Below are 24679 nucleotides of genomic sequence, written 5' to 3'. Positions count from 1 at the left end.
TAAGTCCCCTATCCCTCCAAACGAAAAAAAAAAGCATGAGAGTGAGCATAAACAGGAGACTAAATCAACAAGAATATATATGGTACCATACACCTACCCCAATTAGTACTTTTTTTCAAATACATTAAATGTAAATATAGTTTTTCAGTGTGATTTCATTTTGCCAGAAATGCCCTCATCACTGGGTTACAAAAGTGTTATCTCACATCTTCCTGGCTCAAACCATACTTGATTATTTCGTGAAATAGAAGTGACAGAGAGAATGTTGTTCTGACTCGCTGTAATGTACAGGTTGGGAAAATTAATCATGGGCAATCAGGCTCAAATCCTTTTAGAGAGGGATGAAAATAGAAACCTACTCCTTCAGATGGTGGCCTATCATCTGTTGTGGTACTGTATAAAGAAAACACATGTATTTGTCTTTTGTTATATTTTAGGAACAGCCATACTGAAATAATTTTGTGTGCTAATATCTAATGTCAGAGACTATTTCTGAGAGAATCTGATTGTTCTTCTTTTCAGGAGCTTTTTGTTTGGTAAATATGTTTTGATCTTTATACACTTAGGCAAGCAGAGCAAATTAACCAGTTTAATAATAAACTACAATTCAGAAATCAGAACAATTTCCCATCTCTTTCGTTTAAAATGTATCTTCAAACTAATTTAAATCATGACGTTTTTCTTTTTAATGATAATATGCCTTTCCTTCACTCCAGCTCCCCACTGGCCTGCAGCTCTGACATTTCTCCATGGTTAAAATCTTTCTTGGACTTCTTACTAGTTGCAGAACATTAATTGATGATAACTTTTGTTCACTGTTGCTCTTGGACAAAATTAAACTAAAAAAATAAACTGTTCTTAATCTCAATTAGAAACAGAGTAGAAGCTCCCCTTAACAGAAATAATTACATCCAATCACTCTAAATAAACAAGAATGCCTTTTTCAAAGTAATACAAATATATAAATAATAGTTCTGTTCTCATGCAGTCATTATATTAAAATTTAAAATGAAATGTTTTAAACTAGTAACATAAAAGTCAAATTTTAATGCATGTTTATTTCATAGATTTCATGTATCTTTATATACAATTCCTATTTGACTATTTACTTTCACAGACCTTTGTGATTATTTTTTAAGTAACTTTCGTGAAATAGATGGTGAAGATGGTGCAGAAAAACAATTCTGCCAATCTTGCTCTTTGTTGTAGTAATGGATAATACATGATAATAGGTATGGCTCCTTTTCTTGAAGGCCAGGAACTGTGGAGTGCTACAAGTATCTATTAAGTGCTGTTCTTTTAAAAGTTTTTTCTGAGAGACTGATAGGAAAACTTTGTGAACTTTGCCTGTATAATACCAAAAGCAATGGATAGAAAATTTTCTCTATGATGCTACAATGTCTAAAGATGATCAACATTTGAATTAACATCATGTTGCACTGTACTAGAGAATGCACAGTGAGGCCTACTGATAAAAGAAAATGCATGGAAAGGCTACCTGGTACATCCAATATGTCCAGGGACTTGTACAACTTCTAATAGACTATATGGGCTCTTAATGCATCTTTTTACTCTGGTAAATCTAGTCACAGGAAAGCTATGCTGCACTTTTTTGTTTGTTTGTTTGTTTTTTTGAGTTCTGTCTCTAAATTACCAGTATAGCTGTGCTCCCCAAGAATAAAACAGTTCACAAGATCCTCAACAATGGACGTGACCAAGACATTTTCAGCTGAAGGAATCTATCTATTGGAAGATCTTGCAATACTGGAATAATCTTGCACATTACTGTAATCACACCCAGAATAGCAGAAATACCAACACCTATCATCTATTTACTTCATTTGTTGTTCTTGCTGGAAGCCTTTTGTGTCAGTTTTTAAAATATAACCAGAAAATTTAAAGACTGCAGGGACAGTTTGGGCAAAAGCTTAAGGTAAGGCTTTGAGCAGAGTTTGTCCATTTTATTCACCAACCTTCAGATGGATATATTTACCTTCTCTAGCTCTACATATATTTAATTGAAAAAAAAGAAAAGAACAGATTAAAAAGATTCAGCAAAAGCAAAATCAATTCAGGCCACTCGGCAATATGGTGGGCATATTAGATTTCAGCAAAGGAGCATTCGGGAACATGCTCCACAACAGGAAGTGATTACACTTGAAAATTGGTCTCTCACCTTACAGATATTTCTCCTGAAAAGTCTCCTGCTTGGCCATTTTTGTGGAGTCTGAAGCAATTTGCCCCATTGTTAGTACAGAGAGGCAGATGGGGGCCTGATTTGAGAGTGGACATGTCAAAATGTCATTTGTCAAAGTCGTAACACTTTTATGTGGTCACAAATCATACAGCCATAAACCAAGTGCAAAGGGCACAGTCACAGCAGAGTGTAAAGAGTTTATTCACCTGCTGACAAATTGATAACAAAAAGAATCAATTTCAACAAGGCCTATCTCTTTTCACATTAGTATTTATTTTACTGAATCTAAAACTTGCATTATCATATAATAAGGTCTTCAATCTGACAAAGACCAAATATGATCAAGTGCTTTCAAAAGCATGATAAATACTCAAAAAGAAAGACGGAAAGTGATATATTATCTATATTCTGTTTGAAGCCCAGCAGATGTCCAATGCTGATGGAAGAGGGCAGCTACTACAATTTCCAATTGATGGGAACCCCATAAATATCTTCACTCCTTTAGAATTTTTCAGTTTGTTGTGTGCAGCCATTAATGGCTCTAACAGTAAATCTTTTCTGTTGCTTTATAATGAAATAGCACTTGTGCTTGTAAACAGAATAAATGTCTTGGTATGATACATACTCTTTACCAGGTGATAATGTTAAAGCTGTACCTTGATGCTACAGAGTCTAGGTCTTGGCCTCCAGAGGTCTAGAGAACATGGAAGCAAGATGTAGCTAGACAAAGGTAATGAGTATTAAAAAAATCTAGATCTGATGTGTAGACTCCAGGAAGTCCTAATGTTTTGTTTCCTTCCTGTTTCTTCAAACTCTTTTGCATGGACAGGATGTTTGTATGGCTCATTCTTCTGTACCCGAAATGACAGGTGTTAAGTCATCTTAGCACATAAAGACTGAAAAAAACTGCATCTAGTCTGTGTATCCAGCTGCAGAGTGGCAACCTCACACAGTTTTGCTATAAAAAAAGTTTAGTGCCCGGTACTTGGGTGCAGAAGCCCACTTCCAGCAACACAAGGAAAAAAAGTCATAAAGACCAACCATTACAGAGCATAAGACTTTTTGCATATCACAGTGCGTGAGTACCTATAGCATCCTGCACTTAGTTCCAAAGTATTTAGGGAAATTATAAGCAAAACTGAGAAAGTATAAGAAGTAGTGTGTTACTTTGCATGGCATTGTTTCTCTTGGGCCCGTGAAATTTGGAAGCATTTATAGAGCCGGCCTGAAGCCAGCTGGATTCTGATGAATTTTAACCTCAGCCTCTCAGTTTTTGAAAATGAAAATACAGAGAACCTTTGCAAGCTGCTACAGCAGCCCTGTGAAGACTGGAAGCTGGTCAATTCTGCAGTTACCTCAATGTAACAAATTATACTAAGTAAATGAAATGTTGTCCTGATCCGCTTGCATAAAAATTTCAGGCTAGAGGACTTTGATAACACAAAAAGTGATGCCTATTCTTGCCCGAAAAGAGAGGTTGCAAGGTTTTGAATTCTCTGTAAAGAGAAGTCTCATGTGGCTGGTCTGAAATCTACAATAAAATTCCTGTCCTGATACCTCCAGCCATATCCACATGTTCCGGACTTTTGCGGAGCTCACAGTTTTTTCTCTTTGCTGTGCCTCAGCAGGAACAGGCCGGCTTAGCATCCTCTTGCCAGCTGCCAAGGATGGAGGCGGCCGCGGACGGGGCCCCCCTCAACCTTTTCTGGGCAATAGCTTTTGCAGGACCGAGGCCAGCTTCTGGCTGAGGATGCGGTCCCAGCCAGCCCCTTGCTGCCCGCGGGACTCGAGGCAAGGATCTCCCCGGGAGCTGTTGCTGGTTCCACCGCCCCGGGGGCGAGGGCGGGCTGTGCGGATACCGGGGCGCGGGTGCGGGGGCCGGGGCGGGCGCGGTGCCCGGAGCGCGGCGCGTCCCGCCCCGCGGGTGCCGGGGAGGGGTGTCCGCCGCACGTCACCGCCGCCCGCGATAAATGCCCGGCGGGGCGGGAGCTGCGAGGAGAGGCGCGGAGCTCCTCGGGGCGGCGGTGGCGACCCGGAGGCCAGGGGGGAGGCGGCGGCTGAGCGCAGCGGCAGCCCCGCTGCTGGACACGTCCTTGACCGCCGCGCCGCTCCCGCCGCAGCGAGCGGGGCGAGGCCGTGCCCGCACCCCCGGCCCCGGCTCCACGCGGGCGTGGCGAGGAGGCGGCGGCGGAGCGAAGCTGGCTGCGGGGAGAGCGGGCAGCCGCCGCCGGAGGGGTAAGGGCACGGGCGAGGGGCAGCATCCTCCCCGCAGCATCCTCCCCGCGGCGGTGGGAGGGCGGGGGGCGGCGGCCCGCGCACCCCGGGGCCGTGGGGGGCGCTCCGGTCAGACCGCTGTCCCAGGAGATCCGCGGGGCTGGCGCTGCCGGGTGCGGGCGCTGGCGGCGCGCTGGGGAGAGCTTGGTCCTGCCCGGCCGCCTCTTTTTGTTCCCCTCCCAGCGGCTGCGTCCGCTGTGGCGGGACTCGCGCGTGCTCGCCCAGGGTGTAGGAATGACCACGGCTTTCCTACTTAAAGCATTCAGTTACTTAGTAGGCTGTGTTGGGATATTGTATTCTTGGAGGTGGTGCTGCCTTTTCCGATAGTTACCATTCATTTGTTTAGCGGATAGAATAACCCCATCTCCCCTCCTTTTCTCGTCCGAGTTGAATACGTTTAGTTTCATCAGCTGTTTTTGGGAAATCATAGAAGAAAAGCTTTAATCAAAGTCATATTTTGAAATGCACCAAGAGAGGCTATTTTTTGTCAAGTTTACCGTGGATTTCAAGTGTACTCTTTGGTGATGAATGCAAGCCTTTTAGCTTCTTTTGTTCTTAAATTCCAGCATTGAGAGACCTTATCTGCAGTCTAATCTTCACTGATGTCTGGCTCCTTTTAAGTAGATATGAAAAGCAGACTTTTTGCATTCAGGCACTGCAATGGACAGGCCAGTGTAATGTATAAAACCACTTGAACAAAATCAAGTTCATAAGGTTGAAGATAACCTATCTTTCTGAATCAACACTATGTTCTTATTAGAGTAAAAAAAAAGTAGCATCCTGCTTTCCCCCCCTAAAATTACAGGGACAAACTCTGTACAAACTACAGGTTTTTTTGCTTTGTAAGTTCATACAGGCCAGTCCTTCAATCTACAAATTACATTACTCTCTCTTATGTATTTACAGGCAACAGACCTGGAAGAAAGACTTTGTCTTGGAGATAACTCCTGAGCATTTTTGAGATCATTCATCATGAAGTATGTAGTACAGGAATGGCTCAGAGTAACTATCTTGCTATTCATAGCTCAGGCAGTTTCTGCAATGATTCTTCCCAATGCCACGCTCTTAGAGGAACTTTTGGAAAAGTACATGGATGAAGATGGTGAGTGGTGGATCGCCAAGCAGAGAGGGAAAAGGGCTATCACAGACAGTGATATGCAAAGTATCTTGGATCTTCATAATAAATTACGGGGTCAGGTGTATCCACCAGCTTCCAATATGGAATATATGGTAAGGAAAAACTGATAGCGACATGAAGAAAGCATTGTTCTTAGAATAGTTACTATCACTTTATAAAACAGCATAACTTCAGTCTTAGTTTGCTTGTTCTCTCATTTAAAGCATTTGTCACTTGTCTCTCCTTTTTTTTTTTTGTACAGGGAAGAACTGTGAGATAAAAATGCATGTTTGTAGATCAAGTGTCATGTTCTATTGATATTTATGTGTTTAATCTCTCATAGCTCACCTAAATTTAAGTGGCAGTTCCTCAGTGTTAGGGGCCAATTTCCAAAACTGTGGTACTCAAAATAGTTGATTGTGATTGTGGCCTAAGAAGTCACCATCTAAGAAGAGTACTGAACTATGAAGTTTCAAAATAACATATATTCTTTCCCATGCTTCTAGGTTGGATGGAATTTCTGAGCTAAATGAGAGTCTTACAACAAGAAAGTCTTCTATTTAAATTGGCATGTGTTCCTGGAGTCCTGTATGTTTCTGTGTTTTCCAGATTAATAATGTAATACATGGAGCCCCTGGTGGTCTAGGGGGTAAAGGCGCCGCGCTGTCACCGCGGAGACCCGGGTTCGATTCCCGGTCAGGGCCACTCCCGGGCAGGTGGGGCTCGTTAGCCCTTAAAGGCAACCCACCTACGTCCTAAGGACCTCGCTGCCACCGTCCAAGCTCGCTTGGCCCCGGCAGATGAACCTTAGGATTAAAGGGTGGGCTCAGTTCCGCGCACACTGTGTCTCACCTAAAAAATCCAATGCGCAGGCTGGAAGGTGGAAAGACCTTCCCCGGATCTTCGCTCGCGAAGACTGGCCATTATTAATGTAATACATAATTTCTGTTTGTATTTTTTTCCTTAAGAAGCCTCTATGTTTGTGTTATTATTACTAACATTAGGTCTCCCATGTTTCTGAACTTTGATTTTATGCTGTAGTTCAAGGCTGACTTGTCTCTCCTTGCTAAGTAGATTAAATCAGGTCACAAGAGCTTTTAAGAAGTCCAGAGTTTTGACAAGAATGGGTAATTTACTTGAATCTGCATATTTTTCCTCTTTTCATGTGGTGTATTGTTTATTTATCTATTCAGGCACCAGAGAAATAGCATTGCTATAGGTTGGGTTGTTTATATCAAATATGACACAGGTTTCATGACATTTTCCGTGACAGAGGTTTGTATTACCACATTTCAAGATGTAAATATCTTTCCCAGCCTGCACATATCCTTAAACTTTGTTTGCTGTTGTGAGTTTTTTAGACCTTGTTATAGTAGGGGTTAACATTTTGTTCTTGGTAACTCAAGTTGATTTATTTCTGGAAAACTCAAGAAAAAGCCGTTAAGTCTTTTTGTAAAATAAGAATAGGGAGACTATTGTTTTCCCATGTTAAAAGACCGCAAACCTTTTTCTAAAGATTATGTGAAAACATAGCTATGATTTTTAGTTATGTGCCTTTTTCCATTCCTAACGCCATTCTACATTTGTCTGTCTTATATATCTTGGAAAGAAGAATTTGGATGTAGTCACTGAAGTAAGACTTTTGACAGCTCTATACTTCTAAGATTCGTCCTGCACTGCACTCACTTTGGCTTAGACTCTGTTAGGTCTACATCTGGAACAAGTTTCTGTGGTTTTGTTGTTTTTTCTATGCTCTCAAATGACCCCTGAGCCAGAGTACAAGTAGCATGAAAAAGTGATTACCCAGTTTTGATGCTGAGGATGTTATTCAGAACAGGACAGCAGCTTTCAAGAGGGTGGGATTGAATTTTGGCATAATATCCAAGGGAATCAGGGACTGGGATGGTCAAGGGTTTGGGATCTGTGAATGCAGAGGGTCTGTGTGAAGGGTCTGGTCAGAGGAACCCATGAGAAGGGCATGGAAAGAGGCTGAGAGTCTGGTCAAGAAGGTGTTGAGAAATCACTGTTATGGAAGAAAAGAGTACTTGATGAACAGTCGTGGTTAGGGGAAGAACTGAGACTGTCTCTGCAGAGAAAATTTGGGATCAGAAGTTTGTGGAGGGAGGTTAAGAGGACAGAAATTTGCAAAGAGGCTATTTAAAAAGGCTTAACCTGTGAATGAGTGGGGAGATAGATTGTATCTGGAGGAGGCAGGAGAGAGTCAGTATTGGGAACTGAGAGAGGACAGTGGGAGCCACTTGCTTCTTGAACAGAAGGAGTAAATGACAGGATTTCTGATTGTTTGGACATATATTTTTATGACACAGTTTGTGATTTTCCTTTCAATGTCTTACCAAAGGTAAATTTCAGTCCTCCAAAACAGGTAAATCATCCCCCTAAATGTTTACCCGATGTTTAGCAAACTAGATAAGTACAACTTAAACACTTTTGTCTACTTTTGATGTGCTTTATCAGTATAGATATACTGGCAAAAAAATTTCCTGCTATGGGCACAGTCCCGTCACTCTGTACTGATAAAACTTCTCCTTGTAAATACAGTTAGTTCTGCTTGGGTAAATGAAGTTTTATGTCTCACCACATCTGAATGGAGGTGGTCAAGTTTCAGGTGCCTTGCTTGTACCCCTGTGTCTCTATTAGTCTGTCGTATAGTTGAGAAGTTTAGGATCTCCAAGGGTGAGTGGAGCTGGGAGAAGGTATGTGGGGACTGTGTGCTCGCATTGCATTGTTAGTCTGTAACATTTAAGGTAACCTAACAGGTGTCTCTGGCTGAAATGCTTCTGTCCTGCTCCTGCCAATAGAATGTACCAGACCTGATGATGAGAGAGATCCAAGTACTTAAAGAATCAGATTTTATATTTTAATTTTTTTTTTCCATTCTGAGTCATGAAGCTAGTTCCATACATGAGTGAATCAGATGAGTCCAGTGCTATAAAAGTCAGCGGGAATGCATAGCTAAGAAATGGGAGGGATGGAGAACCACACTTAGAGTAGGACAATCAGTTATATGACTTAACTTGCAAAGTCCAGCCTTATCTTTGAGATAAGGTCTCTCTCTAAAAAAAAAAAAAACAAAACCAAAAAACCAAAACACCATAATTAAAAGGTTGAATTACAGATATTCTGTACAACTTTATATTCTTCCCGTATGCCTTGAAGAAGAAAAGGATACTGGGCTAAAACAGTTAAGAGACCTAAAGTTGTTAGCTTCAGTAAGATTCACAGTAGATAGGTCTAAAATGTTCTTATGACTGTCTGGCTGAGCTTACTGGATGAAAAGTTTGTTTTCCCAAGTACTACAGCTCTGGTGGTAAGCAGTAGTGAATTCCTAGGGTAAAACAATAAGAATAGAGCATGTGAATCGAGACACTTCTGCAATCAAACCCTCCAGCTTCCAGCAAACAGCACCTTAGGGAATTTCTGACTCTGTTGGCATACTTTTTGTGTCAAATGGAATAGTCTCAAATGGAATTTTTGTGAATCTGAATGCTTTTGAGTTCATTTAGTTCATTTGTATTCTTTGAATCTGTAGCATCAAGTTGCAGAGCTCTATAAATTTAATAATGTACTGTGTGAAAAAGTACATTGTCTTGTTGGTTGTTTTTTTTTTTTTGCTTTAAACCTGTTCTTTTATTTTATTCCTTGTTTTACTTTATTGTAAGAAGTAATTTTCTCAGTGATCACATGGTTTTCTGCCATTCTTTTCAAGAATTGTGCTTCTCTTAGTTGCTTTCCTTTGATTTCAAAAGTAAGAAACCAAACTGTTATGGTATACTGCAAATTGATGTAGTGTTTATATTCTTCACTTCCTAATAATTTCTAGCATTCTTTTACTTTTTGACTGGCTGAACTAAAGCCAACATTTTTCATAGAGCTATTCACAATGATTTTTAAGATCTTTCTAATGTGCTGAAGTCATATAGTTGGCTGTAACCTCCAACTATGTCCTCCCTATTTTGTATATGTTCACATTGAATGGTGTCTATCATTGTGCTTCCAATCACTTAGAATTAATGAGTTTCTTTATCTTGTGTTTTTCCTATCTTGTTTTTAACTATCTTAAGTAGTGAGTACTACCTTTCATTCCCTTTTCTTGGGCTATTGTGATGAAGGTATACAGCAGAGGACAGTGGACACATCTTGAAGGGAATTTGAAAAGGTATTTTGTATTCTTAAATCTTTTTTCTGTCATTTATCACTTTTTTCTTTATCTCATGGTAGTTTAATTTGATTTGTTTATTACTTTTTAAATAACTTAGGAACTCTGTTGAAAACTTAATTGCATTTTAACCCTTTTCAACATGTTTTTGACACCTTGAAAGTCTAATATATTTGTGAAGAATTCCCAAATAAGAAAATATTATCTATGTATTTCAATTTTTTTTTAACTTACCCTAAGAAATTATCCCAATGGAAGTCAGTTTTTTGGTCTGTAGTTTCTCAGGATCTACTAGAAGCTTTCTAAAATATTAGCACCCATGTGCTGGTTTTTGTTGCTGTGGTAATGAGGCCATTTGAAGAGAGATAGGATACCACACAGTAATTAAGAAGTTTCATGATCAAGTTTTTCCAGGTTCTTCAAAGATATTTTCTGCACCTGGCAATTTGACACAGTCAATATTTTCAGTTTCAGCTAATGTTTAAGTCTAGTGTGTGTCCTCCACCTCATCTTCTGTTTCTTTCTCTATATAGAAGAATTCTGGTGAGAGATCCTGCATAAGCTCCTCTGTAGGGAACAGTAGTGCAACAAATTCTGTTAACTCCTCTGCAGTGACCGTATGACTGCATGTTAGATCATTTTTTCCTAGACCTCTTCCTTGAATGCTGAGAGAGTTTTTGGGTCGTCAACATTATGACCTAAATAGAAAAAAAAAATCTTTCTTGAGGTTATGATGAACAGTTTGTTATGAAAACGCATGGCAGACGTGTGCTGTATATTTGTTTGTCTGGATTGTTTCCTAGTAAAGAAAGGTGTAAGGAACATTTTATTTTTGCTATGCATATGGATTTAACAGTACTGGAAAGAGAGCAAAGAGGGATGATGTTTCCCCTCTAAAGCACCCAAACAGTGCATAGCAGAATGTTGTGTGAATCATTATGCTTTCAACATTTTCCACCCTGGGGCATTGACACCAGCGTGGCCTTTACACCACGTATGCACTTGGAGCACATCTGTATGGAAGACGTACTTGAGCTAGTACTGAAACCTGCAGCTGAGTGTTGCTGGCAGTGTTCAGTCTGACCAGATCAGGGGGCTGCTGTGGCTCTGATGCTCTGTGGCTGCTCAGGCATCCCTCCTTGTTCCTCTGCTGTACTGGAGCTGCCTGTGCCTGCCCAGCCTTCCTTGGCAAAGACCTATCCTTTAAGGCAAAAAATGGGAACCATCGTGCTTTGTCGTGCACTTGTCAATGGTTTGTTGTGGATTGATGTGGAAGGGTTCCCTTTGACTTGTGGAAACAAACTCCCAAACTCACAAAGAGTATTGAAGTGGGTATGTTTATTCACAGCACCGGGTGCGTGGGGGATAGCTCCGCCTAGCATGCACACCTATTGCCTTTGTTCAGTTTCTTTAATGCTATACTATGTTACATATGCATCATTGTATTACATATGCATGAGCTGTGTCAGCAAATTCCTGAAAAGTGGGAGGGGAAATCATTAACATACACCACTCCTATAGCTCTGCCTCAGAACTCCCCTTGGGGGTCTTCATTGTGGGTCTTTTGTATGAAGTAAGAAGTTTTCCTCAGCTCTGAACTCTTCACCTTTGCAAGAAGTGCTGAGCTGGCACTGGTCGCTCACCTCAAAACCGATTTCATCTTGTCTCTTTCTCTCAGAGCCCCTCTTTATCAACCTTTAAGGTCTCCTTCAAAGCTCCTTATCGAAACTCCAAGGTTTTTGTACCTGCTAGAATCCTCATTATAAAGTTAACCATATCCTGCCTGTAAGTTAGCATGAGCAAGCAAGGCCCTATTCTAATTTAATAGTATTCTGCCTAAAAAATTAGTTCTAGTAAACAACTAAAGCTACAGTCTTTTGTCATCAGTTTATATTTTGATCACCCCTCATCTCCTTATTCTCTGTTGTGCAGTTCAGGTAGAAAGGGAATGATTGCAAATTAATAAATTCTTACTAGATTGTAAAGTCCTAATAAAACTTGAAAAAATTCTTTTAGGCACCATAATCTACGATTTCCCAAACTCTTGATTTTTTTTTTGGTTTTGTAAGCATTCTTTGTTTATCATGGATTGAAACTGGAAAACCTCTTTCCCTCCCTCCCCCTCCAGTAATTTAGTTGGTTACATTGCACCTTAATAAAAGTGAATGTGTTAATGAAAACTTGGAGTTTTTTCACGATTGTTGCAATCAACACTTTAAAAATAGTCATTATTATTTGGATAGTGGAAGTTGTTAATTCCTTTATATTCCAAACAGTTATACTTTGCAAAATAAAAGGAACCACCAAGGATAAAACTTAAAAAGCAATTTTGATTAATGAGTTTAGAATGCATTCTATTTTAAACCATTTTTTTAGTATTCATTCCTTGATTTCATGCATATTTTTCCAAACAAAGGAGTAAGTAAAATAGCTCATGCAAGATCTTCATTTCATGCCTGTGGAATTTGCTGTACTTAAAAGTGTTTGGGTTCCCAGCTTGATAGATAGCAGAACATTTCAACCTGCTATTTCTTGGCACGGAGCCACACACTGCATTTTGTAATTACTGTAATTGGAGAGCATCAGTATCCTCTAGGGATAGTATCCTCTGCTTATTTAATTATTTCTAGTCTTCTGGGAAGGTCCTGCAGATAAATACATTGCAAAACTCGTGCCTTGTTTCTATGAAGTTTTATTTTGGAACCCTTGTAAGGGAAATACAATCTTCTATGGGTAGTTTAAAAAAAAATAGATTAGAAGGTTTATTTGGTTCATGAGGGGAAAAGTATATATTTATTCTTCATTTTTGTTGGTATAATATCTCTGAAAGCGTTAGTTTCAAAACCTTGGTAGTGATGTGTTGAATATAATTCCTGTCCATACCATGACTGCTTTGTGATTTCTATGGGACCTTATATTTTTGAAGGCTTAAAAATTTGCCACTCCATTTCAGTAAGTTCAGGGGCGCTTCAGAAAAAGAAAATTAAGAAATTGGAGACTGTAACTATTTCTCGGTTAGATTTTCCCTAATTTTTTCTACAGGCAAGTTCCTGCTATATTGAAATGCTCTTGAATGTACAAGTTTTGGTGAATTTTTACGTTCGGAAGTGCCCTGTTAAATTTCCTAGACCTTTCTGACAAAGTTTTAGATGTCTCTGTTTAGTGTATCTTATCCATCTTGCCAAAACTCTTCAGGGATGCTTGGTTAAAAACAATTCCTGTTCCTTTTCGAGCAGAGGACTTTGGTTTGTGGAATTCCTTAAGTGGCTGAAGAGCACTTTGGGTGCCAAGAACAGAGCAGCTCTATTCAGTGTGAACCTGCCTGCTTTCCCTCTGGTTTTCCACTTTTCTGCTCCACTTCAAAGATTGGTAGAAGTGCTTCAGCTCCTTTGCCTGTGCTCAAAGGCTACTGACACTGCATCAAAGAACACAGTGACGTTGACTTATCCTCTTATTCTCTCTGGTAGTTTTAGCAAAGGATTGTGCAGTGTGAAGTGGCCAAGAAAAAAAGTGGATAAGTCCATGGTATGACTTTTATTGATGTAATGCCAACAACAACTGGGCAACTCCAAGTAAAGAAACTGAAAGTGGAAAGTAGCAGAAAGGCTCACTGTCTCAAAGTTTAAGGAAGCCTTCCCAAAATAAAATAATTAGCAACACAGGACAGACACTGTTCATCTTTTATTTTTTCTGTCAGAGAATTTCTTCAACTCCCATATCAAAAAAGCTCATGGAATATTAATCAGTAATAGCATAATCAAAGCTTAAATACAAAATGTGAACTGAACACAGAAGGCATCAATAAGATATATAAAAGTGACTCCATGTAGCCTGTCATCTTCATGATGTCTGCTTTGGAATCTTGCTTAACTTCTCATTTTATTGAAATGCTATATAAGAATTTATAGTGTTATCTGTAAATATAATCAACCTTTATTTAACTTAAGCATTAGTAGAATGACTATCATAGAAAAAAGTGTGATTCATTAAAAAGACTATCCTCTGTTCATATAAAGAAGGACAAATTTTACTTTATTATGAAACAAGAAAAGTTTCTTAAAATGAGGCTGTTAAATCCAGAATTTGGCTGCCTGAAAGATATTACAATATATTTGTCCTGAATTCCCTGTTAGATATTCAGATGATCAGGCATTCCTTTAATACATTTTTCAACTCTCTTTTTTTAGATTTTATTTGAACATATTTCTGACAGTAGTGCCAAGTCACATATGATCAATGGATGCTCTCTGGCAGCAAGTTCAATTCACTAATGTCAAATCACAGTGGTCATCTTTTAAAAGCATTTACTGTGACACATATTTGAGATACCGCAGCTAATTCCTCTTCAAAGCCCAGGAAATTCTGTAGCATCTCTAAACTGCTGTATGAAAGCAATCGGTTACAGCGAGTTTATCCTGGTAATCACTACCAGGATTTGAGGTAAGGACTTGTTCTCTGGTCAGTTTGTGACTAGCTATAAATATTTATGAATACTAGTTGCAATGAATGTGTGTAATTCATAATTTGACAATGGACAAACTAGAGAAATCAAGATCAGTTTTTATACTGTTTTCTTCCATTCCTGTTAGAATATGGAAGTGAATAGTTGATTTTTAGTCATGTTCTAATAGCAAGTCTTAATGCATTGCTTTTAAGAAGTAGCAAAGTAAATGCACTGTTTCAGAACACCTTGGAAAGCTGAATATTCCAGCAAGGTTTTTAACATGCTTAGAGTACACACAAAATTAAATGTGATTAGTCATGTCTGCTGGTTCCTATTCCTGGTTTTACTTTTTGAAAACAAAAAGCTCAAACACATGAAGCTGTAATAGGGACATACTTCTAAATATTGGTGCAATTTTTTCAGTGTTTGGGAACAATATTTTTGGCCTTATACCACTTTCCTGTTTCCAGGCAAAAGCCACAGTTTTCCTGCTTTTTACTCTTTTCCAAAAGAGTAGCTGAAACCTCAAGATCTATTCAGGGATCTCTGCCCGGTTTAAAGCTTTATAAACTCCAGTCAGCCACATGGTAGCATGTAGGTTCTTTACCATTTCTTTTCTACATAGGTAGTAGTTCTGCAGCAGAAAATGGATGTCTAACTTTACTGGCAGAGGAAAGTTTGGCAGTTTTAGCTGTTCTCTGTCTTTGTGGATGTATCGGTAGAATATATCAATACTTGTTAGTATTGTTGATTCTGTGCTTTCAAGGGGAGTTTAGTGGTGTTTCCGTAATCCTGAGTTTTTACGGTCTCTGCTGTATATGGGACCTCAGGCTAGAGGGAGAACACTTTTTTTTCAAACTCAAATGACTAAAAAAAAAATCATCTCAGTTGAGTGCATGTTACTTACTTTCTGCAAGATGTGTTCACTATCACTAGTTTCCATGAACTTCCTTCAGCAGCTTTGTACAGATAAAAATGCCTCACCTAAGCGTGACTGAAAGACCAGCAGACGAAAACTGCCAATGTCTGTTTGTTAAGAAGAGATCATGTTGAACCAATCTACTTTCTTTTTTAATGATCCAGTAATTACCCACATAGTATATCAGAAGGAATTAGTACGAATTAGTAGTTAGGTGTCATGTTTTGACTCTGGAAAGTTCTTGACACTCTCTTCACCTGACATTTTTGTGACAGAGATTGGCTGGAAACTCCCTATTAAACAGGCAGAAGATTGATGGTGTTGATGCTGTTGGAACCCATTCATTTTTGGTTAAGCACTCGGGTTTTGACTTGTGTGAGCAAAGAATACACATGAAAACTGCAATATATATGTATCTGCATACATAATATATATAATATGGGCACAGCATGGGGTTGTTTTAGGGAACATGATCAAAATTAGAACCTGAAAAATAGAAGTCATGGCCTGGAATCAACATGGTGATGTTTAACTGCAAAAAGGAAGAAATCAAACAGGTAACATACAGGGGATAAAATGTAGAGATAAAACTACAGTAAGAAGATTCAGGAGTTCCACTGAATTTAAAAGTTATACAATGCAGCAGTCTTTGAAAGGAGACTTCTGTGTGTGAGACTGATGAGACCTTGTCTGAAATGCAATGTCCATTTTTGGTAATTTTTTAAGAATGGTCTAGCCATTCTAGATACATTGAAAGAGATTAATGGGATTGATTATAAAGACAGACTGTGTGCTTTATGAAATGATTGAAGGAATGAAGCAACTCAATTTCATTAATCTTGGAAATAAATGAAAGTTGTTAGAGGAAAGAGAGTGATTTCTTTTTTCTTGGCAATAAAACATCAGCTAGCGTTGTAGGGCAGGAGGTTTAGGTTGCATGCCAAGGAAATCCTTTTTACTCTTACAGTGATAAAACTCCAGAAAAAAATTACAGTAAATATTGTTCTGAAAATACAGTTACTAATTTTAATTTATAAAAATGTGGATAATACACGTATAATTGGCTCAGTGGAAGAGACTAGATAAACTACAGTCAGGATCAGTCTCTTGAAGTCATTTTCAACTGTACCACTGTCGTTCTGTGCTGATGCCATGCAGGTGATTTCTAGTTCTTAACTGTATTTCTGGCATATTTGCTCATGGCATTTCTGATTCTATGTTTCATCTTTCCTTTTTTTCCTTCTCAGTGTCATTAGTCTTAAAGAATACAGTGGATTCTTTTAAAAAGTAAATAAATACCCATACTGTACTGTGGTATTTACTTTCTCACTCTTTCCCTATATTTAGAATGTATACAGCAATGAGGTATTTATCCTATGCCATGGTAAATGTTTGCTTTCAGTGGTGCCCACTGTACTTACTTTTCCATCTTTACTGAGCTTAAATTTTAGCACTTCTTTAATTTCCATATAGTCCGATTCCATATGATTATTTCTGCCTTCCGACATATATGAACATCTCTCTCCAATTAAAACCTTATCACTGTATTTTATTTTTTAATTATTTTTAATGGAAAATGTTTTTTGAGCTACTGGACTTTGCAGTTCTGTTGCAACACCACTGGGTGTAATTGGTGGACTCCTGTGCTGGTGGACTCAGCTTGAGTGAGAATATGCTCTTTTGATTTAACACTTGCAAAACACAAATGGTGGGATTCATCTCAACAAGCTTTTGATGTCTGTGCTGTAAATGTCTGCATTTGAGCCAGTCTCCTTGTAATTAGTAGAGAAAAATGAGAATTTTCGACACGCGGTTTATCTCAGTTGAAGATGGGTAGCTAAAATTATCTCCCTCTATAGTTGCTTATTGGTCTGTGTAACTGCAAAGATAATTTGGATAATTAACTCAGATGTAGGTACCTGCTTTAAGGCTGTTTAAACTCAGGGGAGGTTAATCCCACACCATGTCATTCATTTGGCTCTTGATGAATTTTAATTTAAGCTGTGGTAGCCTAAACAAGACATCAGTTCCTCCATGAGTAAGCAGAACATTGGTTTCAGTCTACATGCTACTTGAGCCCCATGTTGACAGTTTAAATACCCCAATTTGTAGTCCAGTCTGTAAAGTTAAACTGACAGTAGTTGTGGCTAATTTTAATGTCATCTGTTGTAAAACAGAAGCAGTCAGAAGATCCATATTGTATGTAACATTGCATCACTGCTGCAAAAAATGTAACCTCCTGGGGTAGAAGAAGAGTTGGCAGCTGGAAGCAGTAACTGCTTTTATGCTTCAGTTTACCTTGCCACCTGAGTTTTAGCTTCATCCAGTGTGTTGTTTGAGAACATTTGTGAAATGCTGATAGTGTCATGTCTGTGTGAGCGTCTTTGATGGTGCACTAGGTTTTAGCAGGATTCTGATGAAAGTAATGCTTGTGTTGGCAAGTGTTGTGGTGCAATTGGAGCATATTTGTACAGCAAAAGAATTGATGTTGAGAACCTGACTTTCTTGGTGTCTGCATTTCAGGGGAGCTTATTTTGACCTAGTTCTTTCTATGTGGACTGAATACCTATGGTGCACTCCTGGAGCATAACTCCTGACATTTTCTTTGGAAAGAATCCAGTTTGTACTCCAGGAGTGCTCTGTGATACACATTAATTGGGAGTGATCAGGATTTTAATTTCAAAAGCACATTGCTGATTCAAATTTTAAAAAAGAAAACCTGAGAAACTAATCCACTTTGAATTCAGTCATGGTGATATTGCAACCCAACCTAAATGATCGAGTTCATTTTCTGAATGCTGGTGTCACAAAAAAGAACATTTTAGATAGTAGATCTGTGTGAACTCTAAGAAATGCAATAGAAATGGCAATAATAATTATGATACTCAGATGATACTGAAGTTGTTTTCCAAAGCTGAAACAGGAAGACACTGCAAAAGTATACAACCCTTGTGAGACTGTAAGGCTAAAGTATGTAGAGCTAAAAGTTTTCTTTTCTTACTGTAAAATAGGTACTTACAGGGGCTGGTAAGTTTAGTTCCTGCTCTACATAGTGGGTCAAATATAAGTTTGAAAAAAATAGGGGTTTTATTGTGTAGGTGTAATGTTTTAGATAGCAGAAGCATCTGAGATATGGACCTTGCCATCTTGTCAGTGGCAGGCTCTTCAGAGTAGATGACAAAATCAAGCCTAGAGCAATAGTGAACCTTGAACTGAGTGGTTTTGTATGTTAATGAATTATAACATCACAAGAATGATACATTAAAAGTTAATACGGACCATTTCTGTCATACATGAGGTAGAATGGAAGTGGTTATGTCAGTAACTTTGTCCAGAGAAAGATATGTGTCTTTGGATTTCTAAAGAGGTAAGATAATGGGATCAAGTTTTCACAGACTGAAATTTCACATTTCAATGGATGATCACTTGTCATTTCCTGTAGCTTTGGTGAACAATTATTTATGTATGCAGATGGCTAGAAAGCACTGAAGCAAAGGCCATCTTGAAAGTTTTACTTGGGGAAAATGTAGTTAATGAGCCAGAAATCTGTGTATATCATGATAACCCAGTATTCAATAGCACCATGAAAAAAACTATGGCCCTGGATAGATTGAGGAGCACAAAATGATACAGCATATACCATTTTCTTAGACTTTTCTTATATTGATTTGCATCTGTCTTGCCCTCTTTTTTTGTTCAAAGCAGAAAAGTACAGCATGCATTTTTTGAGTTAGGTGCAGTTGTGAGCTTACTCTGCGAGAGGGAGGTAAAGCGAGGTACATAGCTTGGTAGCTACAACCACTTTGACATCATGATCACTGATGAACAAGAGGAAAAAAAAGCTCGTAGTTTCTTCCTGTCTCTGCAGTAGTGGTGTGTCTTCCATTGCTAGGTAACATCTTTTGGTCTTTACAATTGACATCACTGAGTGGTCTTCTCTTGAAAGTAAAAATAATGCAAGATTTGGAAAGTGGAAGGGCATTTTTCAATTTAAAACACGCTAGCAACTCCTTTTACATTCCTTTAAAACAAAAGGTTTATATTGCTGAACAGTTTGTGATATTTTCATTGTCTGCATATCTCAGTGTAGAAAGCCAACCCTGAAGATGACTCCTTATCCAAAAGGTAGACCACATGTAGTTTTCCAACGATGTGAGGAATACTTTTATTTGATAAACAGGTTGAATTACTGTGCATGTAGTACCAAACAATTGCCAGTCAAAACGCTTGTCAGACCTGGGAGTCAGCTGCCTAGTTGCACTTCCATCTTCCTGTGCTCCCATTAATATCCTGCATTTACCAAAGACATCTGATAGTGCAAAGGCATTGAAACCTGATCATGTACACACCTACATTTCAACAGATCATAGTCACCCTTTTTATGAAAACAAGCAACTTCCTTTATTTTTAAGTAACAGTGTTTGAAGATTTAATTCATCCTTTATCAAACAGAAGGATCCTTGCCTATAGCTATGCAGAGATTTCATTTAAACTTTACCATTTTTTTCAAAGAGTTAAGTTGTTTTAGAAGTGTCCTTGGTGTAAATTTGTAAAGTACCAACTGCTGATGAGTATTGTGGAAGAACCTTCTGAATTAAGCTTAAAGCTTTGGAATTAGGTCAGCTCAGTATATAGTAGCCAGATTTTAATATCACTATTGACACTGTGGTTAAAGTATGAGAAATGCTTACTTTTGGTAGGATGTAAAATAGCTGTGTTGCTGTGACTCTTCATATTCTTCCATTTTTATTCTAGCTTCTTTTAAAATGCCAGGCATCTTGACACATTAAAGTTCATTAATTAGTTTTGTATTTTTTTGAAGTTCTTCATTGTGTAACTTGCTCTGAATGAACACTTTTACATGTTTTTTTCTAAATCTTTCTTTATACATTTGCTTTCCTCCATTTATCTCTTTTCTTCCCTGCTTTAAGGAGGAACGAAACACTAGGAGAACTTTTGAATTTTATGAAATGACACATGAAAATGTAGGTGTTTAGTGTTTCTCTGTATATGGAGATGCTTTCATTGTTTGAAGCCAAAAGCATGCCATTATGTAAGTGAAACAAAGGAATGCTATTACAAACACAAGAATAAAACTTCTATTCCAGTAAAGAGATATGTTTTAAATACTTGCACAGATTATTTTACATGTTTGTTTCATTTAGCCTGCTATGTGAGCAAGTGCAGAATGAATATGATAAAATGCATTACATTTAGTGCTCATCTGACAAGATTGGTATGAAAAGCCTTTAAAATAAATAGTCTCTTAATCCTTAGAATTAAAATACGCAGTTTTTCTTCATATAGCTTCATTTAGAATAGTTAATTTGGTGGGAAATTTGGATCTCCTGTTTTAATTAATGGAAGAGAAGGATAAAATTCAAGGTGGTGTCATTAATATAAAGCAACTCCTTCCTCTTCTTGATCCCATCTCTGAAACAATGATTGGGACACATTAATAAAGAAGTAGAAAGTCTTTCAAGTTGTTTAAGTTCCAACTACATGTAACTGTAGAAGTGACCTTGAAAAATACCTCTAAGCTATTTTTCTCTACATTATCTGGGTTATGAGATTACAGGCTGACAGATTTCTTGTACAAGTTTTTAATCTGTTTTCAGAAATCTCGTCCTTGTTCATAATGTTAACACCTGTGCCTGTGTATAATTTTTGCATATAGTCAGATGTAAATTTAAGATAAAGTTTTTCAAGTAATTGCTTCAGGGATTAGGATATCAGTTACATAATCAGAAAACTGGTAAAGTTGGAAGGGACCACAGAGGGTTATCTGGTTCAACCTTCCCGCTCAAGCAGAATCATCCCAGGGCACATTGGACAGGATTGCAACCAGATAGTTTGAATATTACTAGTGAGGGAGACTCCACAACCTCTCTTGGCAATCTGTTCCAGTGCACAGTCACCCACACAGTAAAGATTTCTTCCTCATTTTCAGGTGGAAGTTCACGTCCATCGGTTTCTGCCCATTGCCTCTTGTCCTATTGCTTGGCACCACTAAGAAGAGCCTGGTTCCATCCTCTTGACATCATTCTTACATATACTTAAATATATTGATGAAATCCTTTCTCAGTTGTCTCTTCTTGAGGCCCAGCTCCTACAGCCTTTCTTCTTGATAGATGCTCCACTCCCTTAATCATCTGTGGCTACATAGGTCCTCCTCTGGACCTACTCCAGGAGTTCCATGTCTCTGTTGTGCTGAGGAGCCCAGAACTGGACACAGGCCAGGTAGAGCCTCACCAGGGCTGAGCAGAGGGGCAGGACCACCTCCCTTGACCTGCTGGCAATGCTCTTCCTAATACAACCTTGTATACCATTGGCCTTTTTACTTTCTTCCAGTCCTCAGGCACCTCTCCTGATCTCCATGACCTCTCAAAGATGATTGTGAGCAGCCTCACTGTGGTCTGTGCTGGGTCTCTCAGCACTTGTGGATGCATCCCATCAGGGCACATTGACTTCTGGATGTCAGGTTTGCCTAGGTGTTCTCTAACTCAGTCCTGCTTGACAAAGGGAAAGACTTCCTTCAAATGTTCCATTACTCCTGAAGGGTCTCCTGAATCAGAAATTCCTGAGGGCTGGTCTTGTCAGTGAAGTCCAATGCAAAGGCAGTATTCAATAACACTGCCTCCTCTGCATACTCTGTTACCAGGCCCACATTTTCCTTTGTTTTCCTTTTGCTACTGATGTATTTGAAGAAGCCTTTCTTCTTGTCCTTCACATCCTTGGCCAGATTAAATTCCAGACAGACCTTGGCCTTCCTTGTCTCATTTCTGCTTACTCTGATGACATCTCTAAATTCATTCCAAGTGGCCTGACCCTGCTTCCATCTCCTATGTATTTCCTGGCTATGCTTGAGTATTGACAGGAGTTCTTTATTCATCCATGCAGGTTTCTTTCCCCTCTGCCTGATTTCTTGCTCCTCGGGATGCATTGGTCTTGAGCCTGGAGGAAGTGATCCTTGAATATCAAGTTTTCCTCTTTTTATTAAAAATCATTCAGAGTGATCCTGGAGATTGAGAAACTTTTTCATTTCTACATCAATTTGTGTTGTATCTTCTGTCTTGGTAGGGCCTGGAGACCCAGGTAACTGTGACTTCTAAACTCTTCTTTTTTTTTCTTTTCTGTGGCTGTAGGTGGTAGTGGTGTTTTATTCCCATTTTTTCTTTGAATGCTCTGGCAGTCAAAAAAGTGACTTGAATCTCTGTCTAGAAAGTTCTTCTGAACTGGGACATTAGACATTCTTCCAGAATGTTTCATAAATTTGATGTACTTTAGCAGAGATTTTATTTTAATTCTAATTTCTGTGACAGATGCTTCAGGAAGTGGTGACTGTGATGAGAAAATGAACACTGCACTTAAAGAGATATTTCCTATGTGCAGTTTACACTTGACAGACTTTTTATGTCTGAATATGTAATGCTTTTGACATTTACTTCATCACATCTCAAAACAATACTGAAATTATTAAAATGAGAAAGAAATTAAGCTATATCTTGGTAATCATAAATGAAGCGGCTTCAAGGAAACTGCATGGTGATGAGGCTCACCTCACCATAAATTGTAGCATGAAAACACCAATAGGACAAATTTAAACTCTATAACATAAGAAGAATTAGAGTGATTGCGTCATGATGAACCTTAAGCTATGACCTCTTTCCCTGAATTAATCGTGTCAAATCCTACCTGAAGTAATCTTGCACGTATAAGCTCACTCATGAAGAAAGTGAAGTTGGTTCTCTGGCTCATACACCAGCCTTTTCTGGAGTTGGGAATGACTGTACAACAGGCAGAAATACCCAAACACCTCAAACTCCTCATTGCTGATATTGTCTCCTGCATTATGCCTTCTACAAAGAGCTGAAGACTGGCTGCTCAGGCATGAATAGTTCTTTGCTATAGCTAAGATTGTGGCCTAGAAATTGGGAAGTGTGCTTATCTCTGCCTAGGCAAGCAGGGTAAAGGGAGTAAATATTTTATACTGTGGATGAAGGCAGAGAAACAGTTAAAGAAGACGGAACTTTCTTTAAAGACTGTATCCAATTTCAACAGTACTTGGAGTGTGGGTGTTCGTCTGTCAGGAGGATTAATGATGAATTTAAGTTTTTCATCAAGAAGCTGTTCTTGCAGAGTTCTGGATGGCTCTGTCATGCGTAGTTATCATCACTCTTTAAAAGAAAATTTTGTTAAAGATAACTACTTCATAAGCTTGAAGAATTGACTCAAGCAGCTACAATTGATTGACTAGCTCTAATCTTAAAAAAAAAATCATTATTTCAGTTAAAATAGCTGCATAAAATATTTTTAAGCTTGTGTGGTGAAAAAAAGGAACAACAGTAGAGCCTCTAACCATGGCTTCTGTTTCAAGAGTTGAAAATGTGGAGAGATGCTTTACAGCAAAGTAGGTTGTGGCCTTCTGAAGCTCATCAGAGCTATAAGAAATTGCACCTAGCTTTTGAGATGGGAAATTCTAAAATTGACGGTGCCCAAAATTTTGATCTATTATAAGTCTAGTTTACTCTAGATTTGCATTTCATAGTCCAGTTGGTAAAACCATTCTTAACAGCAATTATTTGGCAAATACTTTAACTTTATGACTTGTTCATGCTCAGAGCTAAATTGACATAAGATCTGGAACTGACTTAACGTCATACAATATATGCAACAAAACCAAACTGTAGTGGCTTTTATTTTAAATTTTTATGGTCTTGTGATTTCATGATAGAATGATGAAGCAACTGTACTACAATCTATAAGAACAAAATACATATGTGGAGGAAGTATGTTATCATCATCATCATGGCTAGGCTTCGTGAACAAAGATTTGAGAAGGGCTCTTCATGTTAATCTTCATGTTTTTTTGCAATGGGTGCAGAGGGGAGAAGAACTATTTATAATAGCGTGACAACAAAAGGGAAGAGGAAAATATTTATACAAACTGTCATAAAATTTTGTGATTTAAGATTAGAATATTTCCTTATGGAGAATAAAGAATGCTGGAGTTTCTGATATCAAAGTACTGGCCCAGGAGAGTAAATAGAAAATTCTTACTGTTTTCTAAGATCAGTGGGCTTTGTGTCCAAAGGTGGGTTAAAAGATTTATTCTGTCATTATTATACTGTTTGAGTAATTCTGTCAAAATCAGTGTTGCATTTTGGGAGTCAAAATGTACCCTTTAAATTTCTTACTTGCTGATGACTGCCAGCCGGTCGAGGGAGGGGATTGTCCCGCTCTGCTCTGCACTGGGGTGTCCTCACCTTGAATCCTGTGTGCATTTTGGTCACTGCAGTATAAGAAAGATATTGAGCTATTGGGCAGTGTCCAAAGGAGGGCAACAAAGATGGTGAAGGGCCTTGAGGGGGAGCCTTATGAGGAGTGGCTGAGGTCACTTGGTCTGTTTAGCCTGGAGAAGAGGAGACTGAGGGCAAATCTCATCACAGGCTACAGCTTCCTTGTGAGGGGAAGAGGAGGGGCAGGCACTGATCTCTTCTCTGTGGTGACCAGTGACTGGACCTGAGGGAATGGTCTGAAGTTGTGTCAGG

The 24679-nt window shown here is 38.7% G+C and overlaps 1 protein-coding gene across 3 annotated transcripts in view; it reads left to right on the top strand.

Moving 5' to 3' along the window:
• The first annotated feature begins 4302 nt into the window (after positions 1–4302).
• Positions 4303–24679, top strand: part of CRISPLD1 (cysteine rich secretory protein LCCL domain containing 1) — a 39976-nt gene continuing 19599 nt past the window's right edge. For 2 of the 3 annotated variants that reach the window (XM_050322723.1, XM_050322715.1), the window contains exons 1-2: positions 4303–4432; positions 5378–5701. In XM_050322723.1, the coding sequence (XP_050178680.1) occupies positions 5444–5701 (258 nt within the window). In that variant the 5' untranslated portion in view covers positions 4303–4432; positions 5378–5443. Of the gene's footprint in view, positions 4433–5377; positions 5702–24679 lie in introns of those variants that run through there. The other variant, XM_050322730.1, reaches the window with a different exon arrangement.

The sequence above is a fragment of the Myiozetetes cayanensis genome, unplaced genomic scaffold (genome assembly GCF_022539395.1).
Source record: "Myiozetetes cayanensis isolate MyiCay16 unplaced genomic scaffold, myiCay2020 scf1, whole genome shotgun sequence".
In the NCBI taxonomy this organism is placed as follows: domain Eukaryota; kingdom Metazoa; phylum Chordata; class Aves; order Passeriformes; family Tyrannidae; genus Myiozetetes; species Myiozetetes cayanensis.
This window is presented reverse-complemented; position numbering and strand designations above follow the sequence as displayed.